Genomic DNA, 12,482 nt, shown 5'->3' with positions numbered 1-12,482 from the left:
CCTGATCAGCATTATTCCCCACCTCTGCACAGATGCCATCAATCAGCCAGCAGAGGTCCTAATTGCACCAGTTATGAGGAACTCTGGTCCGGCTCATCCACCCCAGAACAACAGCCAATCGTTGTTCACGTGGTTGCCTAGCCCAGCCGGATGGCAGATCTGAGATTCTGCTGTCATCTTTTTAATAACTGGGCACAAATTCTCACAGACATGTTTCAAAGCCTTGTGAGAAGCCTTCTCAGTAGAAGGGCTGTTGTTATAGCCGAAAATGTCAGTCTATTTTAAGGGCATTTGTTTTTGAAATGGGACGTCCAAAAAGCTCGTGGTCAGGTGTCCGAATAGTTTTGGCAGGTGAAAAGAAGTGGTCGGCTACTGCACACGCATGTTTTACTCACAGCTCTCCTCGAAAATTGTAGGAAAAATGCATAAAAACCTGATGAAGAGTCTAATAATAAAAGAAAATGCTATATTTCCCATGATTCCTCTCACCTTTTCGTAATACTTGACCTCGTACTCCAGTATGACTCCGTTGGGTTTGTCGGGTTCCTGCCAGAACAGGCTGAGGGTGTCTCGAGTGACGTCCTTGCTTTCCACGGACATCACGGTGGACGGGGCTGTACAGAGAGACCCATGGAAACGTTTCAGTTCAAACCCCAAAATCTACAAAACCACATTCTCTTGGTTTGTACACAGGACTCAGCTTCAGCTATACAAGCAACTGGTAAACACAAGGAAGAGGACAGACAACCACTCGGGCTTTACATTACAAGTTTTTAATGTAATAAATACATTTATTCTGAGGTATTAGTGTCATCAAATCGTACACACAGACCTACGCAAACCCATTTGTAATGAGAACTATGTGTGTATGCATGTGTGTGTGCATGTGCGTGTCCATGTGTATGTGTGCATATAGTGAGCATGTGTGTGTGGGTTTGCATGTGTGTGGGTTTGCATGTGTGTGTGGGTTTGCATGTGTGTGTGTGCATGTGACCGTATGCATGTGTATGTTCTTGTTTTTGTTTGTGTATGCATGTGTGTGTGTATGTGTGTGTATGCATGTGCAAGTGTGTGTACATGTGTGGTTGTAGTGTGCATATGTGTGTGTGTGTGCATGTGTGTGTGTAGTGTGAGTGCATGTGTGTGTGCGTGTGTGTGTGTGTGTGCGTGTAGTGTGCATGTGCATTGGTGTGTGTGTGTGCGTGTAGTGTGTATGTGTGAGCAAGTGTGTGTGTGTATGCATGTGCGTGGGGTGCATGTGTGTGTGAGCAAGTGTGTGTATGTGCATGTGTGTGTGTCCATGTGTGTGTGTGTGAGCATGTGTGTCCGTGTGTGTGTGCATGTGTGTGTGTGAGCATGTGTGTGATCATGTGTGTGTGTGCATGTGTGTGTGTCCATGTGTGTGTGTGCATGTGTGTGATCATGTGTGTGTGCATGTGTGTGTGTCCATGTGTGTGTGTGCATGTGTGTTTACATTTGTGTGTGTGCATGTGTCCGTGTGTGTGCATGTGTGTATGCGTGTGTGTGCGCGTGTGTGCGTGTGTGTGCATGTGTGTGTCTGTCCATATGTGCGTGTAGTGTGCATGTGTATGTGTGAGCAAGTGTGTGTGTGTGTGTCCATGTGTGTGTGCATGTGTGCGTTTAGTGTGCATTTAGTGTGTGTGTGTGTGTGCGTGCGGTTAAACAGCTTGTTCTCCTCAGCTACAACTGTTGTGCGTGTCGAACACTCGGCCACCAGCAGTGCCAGCAGCGTCAGCATGGCAGCCATTTTTCAGCCAGCACATCCATCTTCCTCTGCCCAGGCCCGACAGTCTAAACACGATTTCAGCGTCTCCCTGCTGGCACTCATCGGAACCCCCACTGACGCCAAGTCCAGGGGTCAACACCCTGCTCTACCCCAACACACACAGCTATAGCACACACATCCATCATCAGGCCTGCTCTCACAGATACGCTCTGCATGTGTGTGTGTGTGTGGTATATCGTGAGATAATATAAAATTGAAGTCACATTGAGTGACACACAAAACACATACACACACACACACACACACACACACACCGCGTTATTTTCAAAAAACAGGTCCATCAAACAAATAAAACACACTGCTGATATACACCGATCAGCCATAACATTAAAACCACCTCCTTGTTTCTACACTCACTGTCCATTTTATCAGCTCCACTTACCATATAGAAGCACTTTGTAGTTCTACAATTACTGACTGTAGTCCATCTGTTTCTCTACATGCTGTTCTTCAATGGTCAGGACCACCACAGGACCACCACAGAGCAGGTATTATTTAGGTGGTGGATCATTCTCAGCACTGCAGTGACACTGACATGGTGGTGGTGTGTTAGTGTGTGTTGTGCTGGTATGAGTGGATCAGACACAGCAGCGCTGCTGGAGTTTTTAAATACCGTGTCCACTCACTGTCCACTCCTACCTAGTCGGTCCACCTTGTAGATGTAAAGTCAGAGACGATCGCTCATCTGTTGCTGCTGTTTGAGTCGGTCGTCTTCTAGACCTTCATCAGTGGTCACAGGACGCTGCCCACGGGGCGCTGTTGGCTGGATATTTTTGGTTAGTGGACTATTCTCAGTCCAGCAGTGACAGTTTAAGAGGTGCTTAAAAACTCACTCATACCAGCACAACACACACTAACACACCACCACCATGTCAGTGTCACTGCAGTGCTGAGAATGAGCCACCACCTAAATAATACCTGCTCTGTGGTGGTCCTGTGGGGGTCCTGACCATTGAGGAACAGCATGAAAGGGGGCTAACAAAGCATGTAGAGAAACAGATGGACTTCAGTCAGTAGTTGTAGAACTAATTCTACAACTACGCTAATGCATCACAGGGCTACAGAGACCACCACTTAAAAATACAGCATCTAAATATATAACATTTAAATACATAGGACTTAGTAGCTGTAGAAGCTAAAAGAAGTATGAATAAAATTTGGTTTGACGGTTTGTTGACGTGTGAGACTGTAGGCGGGATATCCCACACGGGAGACACATATTTTCTTTACAATTTGCAGCCAGCAGATACACAAAGATAGACAAAGAATATGCAGAACAGCACTCATGAATATTCAAACGAAATTTTAAAAACCATTAAAAAACAGGCCTGCCAGGTATCTGAAGCTGCTTACAGTCGAGCAAGCTTTACACAACCACTGACTTTGACACTGCTGTGCACCTTAAAGCTCGATTGCTGATCACATGGACAAAAAAGGGCACAAATGGGGGCATCGTTTTTATGCACAGCAGCCTCCAAATTCATGGCAGTGTAAAGCAATGATGACCTGGAGGAAGCACATGTCAGCCATCACCATTCAAAACAGCCACACACACACACACACGATGGGACTCACCCGCCTGGTTGGTGGTGAGGGTAATGGACGCAGCTTGCTCGGGTTTCGGGTTGCCCCTGGACACTCCGTTTACGGCCCAGATGTGGAAGGTGTAGTTGGTGTGAGCCTGCAGCTGGTGTACAGAAACCCTGGTGCTGTTCAGGCTCCCTCTCTGGGGCGAGAAGCGCACGGCGGCGTCGCACGCCACGCACCGCACGGGCGTCCCCGCGCACCTCTCGCACTCCACGCTGTAGGTGAGGTCACGCCGGCCCCCGGTGGAGTGCGGCGGGCTCCACTCCAACGACACCGACGTCTCGTTCACGCTGGAGATCAGGTGCTGCGGGGCTGACGGCGGACCTACGAGACGGAGACGAGGGTCAGAATTAAAGAACGTACCTGGTGCTACAACAAATCAGTATGGCTGGCTGTTGTGTGCATATGCTCCTACACATGCATTCATGTTCACACATTTAATTTTGTACTTCTACAGACAAAATGTACATCAAATTTATGTAACAATTTTAATACTGGGTTGCTGTACAACTGGGTTGAGATTTGGTGACTAAATGGGCACTTAGTAATACCTTTTATTTTGGAATTTGATGTCCAACATGTTCGTGGTCAGGTGTCCACAAACTTTTGGCTCATTAAACCATTTACTGATATTTGGATTTATTCCATGTTCACCAGGCATAACATTATGACCACTGACAGGTGAGGTGAATAACACTGATTATCTCGTCATCACGGCACCTGTTAGTGGGGGGGATATATTAAGCAGCAGGTGAACATTTTATCCTCAAAGTTGATGTTAGAAGCAGGAAAAATTGGCGAGCGTGAGGATCTGAGGGCCAAATTGTGATGTCTAGACGACTGGGTCAGAGCATCTCCAAAACTGCAGCTCTTGTGGGGTGTTCCCGGTCTGCAGTGGTCAGTATCTATCAAAAGTGGTCCAAGGAAGGAACTGTGGTAAACCGGCGACAGGGTCATGGGCAGCCAAGGCTCATTGATGCCCGTGTGGTTCGATCCAACAGACGAGCTACTGTAGCTCAAATTGCTAAAGATGTTAATGCTGGTTCTGATAGAAAGGTGTCAGAATACATGTAAGGGGCAGCAAAAGGGGGAACAACACAATATTAGGAAGGTGGTCATAATGTTATGCCTCATCGGTGTATATACTGTATATATATACAGTGTATCACAAAAGTGAGTACACCCCTCACATTTCTGCAGATATTTAAGTATATCTTTTCATGGGACAACACTGACAAAATGACACTTTGACACAATGAAAAGTAGTCTGTGTGCAGCTTATATAACAGTGTAAATTTATTCTTCCCTCAAAATAACTCAATATACAGCCATTAATGTCTAAACCACCGGCAACAAAAGTGAGTACACCCCTTAGTGAAAGTTCCTGAAGTGTCAATATTTTGTGTGGCCACCATTATTTCCCAGAACTGCCTTAACTCTCCTGGGCATGGAGTTTACCAGAGCTTCACAGGTTGCCACTGGAATGCTTTTCCACTCCTCCATGACGACATCACGGAGCTGGCGGATATTCGAGACTTTGCGCTCCTCCACCTTCCGCTTGAGGATGCCCCAAAGATGTTCTATTGGGTTTAGGTCTGGAGACATGCTTGGCCAGTCCATCACCTTTACCCTCAGCCTCTTCAATAAAGCAGTGGTCGTCTTAGAGGTGTGTTTGGGGTCATTATCATGCTGGAACACTGCCCTGCGACCCAGTTTCCGGAGGGAGGGGATCATGCTCTGCTTCAGTATTTCACAGTACATATTGGAGTTCATGTGTCCCTCAATGAAATGTAACTCCCCAACACCTGCTGCACTCATGCAGCCCCAGACCATGGCATTCCCACCACCATGCTTGACTGTAGGCATGACACACTTATCTTTGTACTCCTCACCTGATTGCCGCCACACATGCTTGAGACCATCTGAACCAAACAAATTAATCTTGGTCTCATCAGACCATAGGACATGGTTCCAGTAATCCATGTCCTTTGTTGACATGTCTTCAGCAAACTGTTTGCAGGCTTTCTTGTGTAGAGACTTCAGAAGAGGCTTCCTTCTGGGGTGACAGCCATGCAGACAAATTTGATGTAGTGTGCAGCGTATGGTCTGAGCACTGACAGGCTGACCCCCCACCTTTTCAATCTCTGCAGCAATGCTGACAGCACTCCTGCGCCTATCTTTCAAAGACAGCAGTTGAATGTGACGCTGAGCACGTGCACTCAGCTTCTTTGGACGACCAACGCGAGGTCTGTTCTGAGTGGACCCTGCTCTTTTAAAACGCTGGATGATCTTGGCCACTGTGCTGCAGCTCAGTTTCAGGGTGTTGGCAATCTTCTTGTAGCCTTGGCCATCTTCATGTAGCGCAACAATTCGTCTTTTAAGATCCTCAGAGAGTTCTTTGCCATGAGGTGCCATGTTGGAACTTTCAGTGACCAGTATGAGAGAGTGTGAGAGCTGTACTACTAAATTGAACACACCTGCTCCCTATGCACACCTGAGACCTAGTAACACGAGTCGCATGACATTTTGGAGGGAAAATGACAAGCAGTGCTCAATTTGGACATTTAGGGGTGTAGTCTCTTAGGGGTGTACTCACTTTTGTTGCCGGTGGTTTAGACATTAATGGCTGTATATTGAGTTATTTTGAGGGAAGAATAAATTTACACTGTTATATAAGCTGCACACAGACTACTTTTCATTGTGTCAAAGTGTCATTTTGTCAGTGTTGTCCCATGAAAAGATATACTTAAATATCTGCAGAAATGTGAGGGGTGTACTCACTTTTGTGATACACTGTATATATATATATATATATATACAGTGTATCACAAAAGTGAGTACACCCCTCACATTTCTGCAAATATTTCATTATATCTTTTCATGGGACAACACTATAGACATGAAACTTGGATATAACTTAGAGTAGTCAGTGTACAACTTGTATAGCAGTGAAGATTTACTGTCTTCTGAAAATAACTCAACACACAGCCATTAATGTCTAAATGGCTGGCAACATAAGTGAGTACACCCCACAGCGAACATGTCCAAATTGTGCCCAAAGTGTCAATATTTTGTGTGACCACCATTATTATCCAGCACTGCCTTAACCTTCCTGGGCATGGAATTCACCAGAGCTGCACAGGTTGCTACTGGAATCCTCTTCCACTCCTCCATGATGACATCACGGAGCTGGTGGATGTTAGACACCTTGAACTCCTCCACCTTCCACTTGAGGATGCGCCACAGGTGCTCAATTGGGTTTAGTCCATCACCTTTACCTTCAGCTTCCTCAGCAAGGCAGTTGTCATCTTGGAGGTTGTGTTTGGGGTCGTTATCCTGTTGGAAAACTGCCATGAGGCCCAGTTTTCGAAGGGAGGGGATCATGCTCTGTTTCAGAATGTCACAGTACATGTTGGAATTCAAGTGTCCCTCAATGAACTGCAGCTCCCCAGTGCCAGCAACACTCATGCAGCCCAAGACCATGATGCTACCACCACCATGCTTGACTGTAGGCAAGATACAGTTGTCTTGGTACTTCTCACCAGGGCGCCGCCACACATGCTGGACACCATCTGAGCCAAACAAGTTTATCTTGGTCTCATCAGACCACAGGGCATTCCAGTAATCCATGTTCTTGGACTGCTTGTCTTCAGCAAACTGTTTGCGGGCTTTCTTGTGCGTCAGCTTCCTTCTGGGATGACGACCATGCAGACCGAGTTGATGCAGTGTGCGGCGTATGGTCTGAGCACTGACAGGCTGACCTCCCACGTCTTCAACCTCTGCAGCAATGCTGGCAGCACTCATGTGTCTATTTTTAAGCCAACCTCTGGATATGACGCCGAACACGTGGACTCAACTTCTTTGGTCGACCCTGGCGAAGCCTGTTCCGAGTGGAACCTGTCCTGGAAAACCGCTGTATGACCTTGGCCACCATGCTGTAGCTCAGTTTCAGGGTGTTAGCAATCTTCTTATAGCCCAGGCCATCTTTGTGGAGAGCAACAATTCTATTTCTCACATCCTCAGAGAGTTCTTTGCCATGAGGTGCCATGTTGAATATCCAGTGGCCAGTATGAGAGAATTGTACCCAAAACACCAAATTTAACAGCCCTGCTCCCCATTTACACCTGGGACCTTGACACATGACACCAGGGAGGGACAACGACACATTTGGGCACAATTTGGACATGTTCACTGTGGGGTGTACTCACTTATGTTGCCAGCCATTTAGACATTAATGGCTGTGTGTTGAGTTATTTTCAGAAGACAGTAAATCTACACTGCTATACAAGTTGTACACTGACTACTCTAAGTTATATCCAAGTTTCATGTCTATAGTGTTGTCCCATGAAAAGATATAATGAAATATTTGCAGAAATGTGAGGGGTGTACTCACTTTTGTGATACACTGTATATATATATATATATATTGCTGAAACCTAAACCTGCCCATTTTTATTATTCACACACACACACTAATGTCCTGCACTTTCCTTGTTCTTGTATAAGCCAAGGTGTGTGTATACATAAAAATCCCTCTGTGATTTTAGAAGACAGTATGCTTATAGCAGGGTGTTTTATAGACTGTGTGTGTGTGTGTGTGTGTGTGTGTGTGTGTGTGTGTGTGTGTGTGTGTGGTGTCTGAAACATGAAGATAAGACTCTCTGGCTCAATAGTTTCACTGTCCCGGCAGACTGAGGAACACTTGTGATGTTGTTGCACTGAGATAAAGAAATAATAAAAACAGTGATTATATAACGTCTCTACAGTTCTGCTCTTCGTGTACATATTTTTGGCTGTTTATTTGTTAGCCTGTTTGCTAGGTACACAGCTTTAATAAAGCTTTTAGTATGAAGTGTAAGTGGAGTCACTGAATAACTCAGTTTGGGATCACATGGTCACAGGAACGGCTCTGATTGGTGCACCAATGGTTTTTCTTAAGTCGTTCCTGAATCTCAATAATCTTAATCTCAATAACAATATACTACCACCACTATATTTCACAGTGGGTCTGATGTCATACAGCTAATGCACTTTGTTAAATTTCTGCTCATTTAGGGTAAATTTTGTGGTCTGCTGGAAATGGTCCCCTGATGAGCGAGCCGAGGGCGTACATGACAAGAGATAGCTGAAATAGCCTAAATATTATAAGTAAGAAATCTTAAGAGGAGCCAGACGGCCATTCCTCTCCAGCATAGGTACATTCTAGGTGTACATGGACGTATGTTACTCACGTGTGCAGGGCGTGGCCGGAGAGTCGATCTCCGCTCTGTAGTAACCCTTATCACACTCACACGCTGTAGCTCCATCCCTCATAGAGTAACTGTGAAGGGGGCATTTAGCACAGGGTCCGTCTGTAGCCAAAGTTCGGTAATAGCCGCTCTTACACACTGAGAGAGAGAGAGAGAGAGAGAGAGAGAGAGAGAGAGAGAGAGAGAGAGAGAAAACAAGAGAGATTTCATTATACTGACTTTAAAAGAGGTGCACAACATTAATTTTGAGGCGCAGCACGGAGACGATCCCGTGTGTAGAGAAGCTCACTTTTCCATTAATTATGGAATCTCCTACACTAACTTAATTGCCGTATGATTGCTAGGACGCCTCATATTTCACGCTACGCGAACGAAAAATGTTAAATCGCTAAACACTAACCTTAAATTATGAATTTCATAGTAAATATTACACGGGAAACGGCTCACTTCACGGTCCCTGATTTTCACAGCCGTGAATTAGATAGGGTCTAAGTCTAATCAAAGTCCAAATGTGTGCTCGGGTGGAACAGTAGTCTGATCCATGGGTTTGAATCTCATATGTGCTACACAGATATGACTGGCTATATCTAAGGGGTGGGCATGGGATATTCAAAGCCCTGTGATTAACTGCCGCCCTATCCAGGGTGTGTTTATGCCTTACGCCCAATGATTCTGGATGGAACCGGACCTTACGTGACCAGGACCAGGATAAATAAAAAGTTAAAAACACGTAATTTTAAAAGAGATCCTCCAATCTGTCATGTTACAGGATTAGAACAGAACTAATGATGGAAACAGGCTTCAGCCTGGAGTTCTTCTCCTCACCTCCCCCTCGTCTGTTATTTTCTCGTTTCGTGACAGATATTCAGAGGTCGTATTTAACATGACAGTGATGATGTACGGCTCTCCTCCTCTCACTATGAAAACCTTCCAGATATAAATGTTCTGCAGAAAAAGGCTGCACCAATCACACAGAGATGATGGGATGCAGGGACGGGGGTGCGTGGGGAGGTCAGACGGGGGAATGAAGCGGTACAGGATGCTGTATGAGAAATCCTGTTTTTATTTCCCAGCGTGAGGGGAGTGAACAAGCGCGGTGTGTAAAATAGTGAACTGCTTCTGCCAGAGCACCCCATCATGTACCACACAATAATGGAAATGTAGCTGTTCCAATTTTAATCTATAGAACGCATGACCAAAATCTATAAAACGCATGATCTTCCTAAGGCAACCCTCTTTACTTATATCTGGGCTTCGGAGCGGCACTGAGAGTGCACCTACTAATCCGCCCATTAGCCCGGACGCAGGCAATCGTGTCTGTGTAGATGCCCGACCGGCCAATATCACCATACGAACCCTGGATCACAGCGTACATTCATACAAATGAATATATATGTCAGTGAGTGAGTGAAGCAGTGAGTGAGTGAATCAGTAAGTGAATCATTGAGTGAGTGAATCAGTGAGTAAGTGATTGAGTGAATGTATCATTGAGAGTGAGTAAATCAGTGAGTGAGTGAGTGAGTGAGTGAGTGAATCAGTGAGTGAGTGAGTGATTCAGTGAGTGAGTGAGTGAGTGAATCAGTGAGTGAGTGAGTGAGTGAGTGAATCAGTGAGTGAGTGAGTGAGTGAGTGAATCAGTGAGTGAGTGAGTGAGTGAATCAGTGAGTGAGTGAGTGAGTGAGTGAGTGAATCAGTGAGTGAGTGAGTGAGTGAGTGAATCAGTGAGTGAGTGAGTGAGTGAGTGAGTGAGTAAATCAGTGAGTGAGTGAGTGAATCAGTGAGTGAGTGAGTGAATCAGTAAGTGAGTGAGTGAGTGAGTGAGTGAGTGAATCAGTGAGTGAGTGAGTGAGTGAGTGAATCAGTGAGTGAGTGAGTGAGTGAGTGAGTGAGTAAATCAGTGAGTGAGTGAGTGAATCAGTGAGTGAGTGAGTGAATCAGTGAGTGAGTGAGTGAGTGAGTGAATCAGTGAGTGAGTGAGTGAGTGAGTGAGTGAGTAAATCAGTGAGTGAGTGAGTGAATCAGTGAGTGAGTGAGTGAATCAGTAAGTGAGTGAGTGAGTGAGTGAGTGAGAGTGAATGAATCAGTGAGTGAGTGAGTGAATCTGTGTGAGTGAGTGAATCAGTGAGTGAATGAATCAGTGAGTGAGTGAATCAGTGAGTGAGTGAATCGGTGAGTGAGTGAGTGAGTGAGTGAATCAGTGAGTGAGTGAATCAGTGAGTGAGTGAGTGGAATGAATGAGCCACTGTTCCTGTGGGTATTTCATCTCTGATCCATCCTGGTATCTTTAAAGTACTGAAAATGTGATTTTGTTTACATACAGTGTTTGTTTTAATGACGTAACTAACTATGGTCTTCAATTTAAAACACACACACACACACACACACACACACTCATACATACACGTTTAACTAGGTTTGGTGTGTGTTTAAAGGTTAATGTTTGAAGAATGTAACATGTCAGATCTTTCACTTTTCAGATTATTTAACACAGTTCTGGTTTATGTTTCCTTCATCCAGTGTTTCCTTCCTACACACACACACACACACACACACACACACACACTCCCTTCACCACACACACACACACAATAAACCTGGTAAAGAGATCAATTTCTATATATAATCTTGTCTTGCAATTATTCTACACATTATATTTGTGTTCTAAACACACACACACACACACACACACGGTATAGCTGGAAAACAGATCAATTTCTATATATATAATCTTTCATACAATGATTCTACACATTGTTTTTGTGTAATGCAGTAGGTGGTCCAGTAACAACACACTGTATCTAAACACACACACACACCTGTGAACTGAAACTGATATCCGGGTGTCAGGGTGGAAGGACTCGCCTGGGTTACACCTTTGAGATGAATTGGAACACTAAAAAACTAGAGAGAGCCATGTGCCAGCTCAATTTGAATCAGTGAATGGAAATGAATTCCAGCAGTCTTGGTCCAAAATTGCCATTTGCATTTGCAACATCTTATCCAGAGCTTCAGTGATGGTTTTAAGTCTAGTGGAAGCCGTTCTAGAAAAGTGAATGAGGTCTGTTATAAGAGCAAGGAAAGGGGGGGGGATTCATGTTCCAGGTTCATGTTTTTCGTCCCGCTCCTTGTCGCCCTGTCAGCGAGCCGTTTTTCTTTACCGATGCCGAATCGTCGAGTAGCTTTTTGTGCCGAGCCGATTATGAAGTGTGTTAATTCAGCCGAGACTCCCGCACTGCTGCCTTCCACGAAAACACACGGATCAGTTTCCTCTCCTCGGGGCGAGAACACATCTACCCTCAAATAACCCATAATCCCTTTTCTCTTGTTCTTCATCCCTGTAAACCTCCGAGAGAGAAAAAAGAACCCACGTGATCCTCGATTAATAACCTCTTAAAATTCACCCACTCACCGGCAAATCCCGAAATCTATCAGCGGCATCTGGAGCTCCGTAAGTCACACATAAGCACCTGAGGTACTTTTTTAAAGCCTGGAATCCCTTCTTTGTGGGGGGTGGGGGGGTGTCATGGATTTAAATTCTCCCAGAAGTTTGTTGTGGATTTTCAGAACAATATAAGGATCAAAACATACACACAGCATGTGAAACTGTTATTGGTGGAAACGGTCTCCTAATTCCTTCTTAGTGATCACAACTGTGCTGTTCTCATAGGAATAGGGATTGTTTGACTGCACCTGTACAAATAAGTACATGGAACAGTGGTGGCTTTGTTAGGGTCGCTAAAAAAAACCAAACTGTTACCTAATGCTGCTAAGAGAAAATTTGTCCTGATTGATTAACATGTATTGGAATGAGAAGATATTGGAACATTGGTGTCACTGTT

At 45.0% G+C, this 12,482-nt stretch overlaps 1 protein-coding gene across 1 annotated transcript in view; it reads right to left on the bottom strand.

Moving 5' to 3' along the window:
- LOC134334573 (ephrin type-A receptor 4-like) overlaps window positions 1-12,482 on the bottom strand; it is a 56,360-nt gene that overhangs the window by 14,047 nt on the left and 29,831 nt on the right. Inside the window, exons 4-6 of the mRNA XM_063016941.1 lie at window positions 8,626-8,781; window positions 3,383-3,718; window positions 490-614 (exon numbers count right to left, since the gene is read on the bottom strand). Of these exons, the coding sequence (XP_062873011.1) occupies window positions 490-614; window positions 3,383-3,718; window positions 8,626-8,781 (617 nt within the window). The remainder of the gene's footprint in view (window positions 1-489; window positions 615-3,382; window positions 3,719-8,625; window positions 8,782-12,482) is intronic.

Source organism: Trichomycterus rosablanca, chromosome 20 (genome assembly GCF_030014385.1).
Source record: "Trichomycterus rosablanca isolate fTriRos1 chromosome 20, fTriRos1.hap1, whole genome shotgun sequence".
Lineage (NCBI taxonomy): Eukaryota > Metazoa > Chordata > Actinopteri > Siluriformes > Trichomycteridae > Trichomycterus > Trichomycterus rosablanca.
This window is presented reverse-complemented; position numbering and strand designations above follow the sequence as displayed.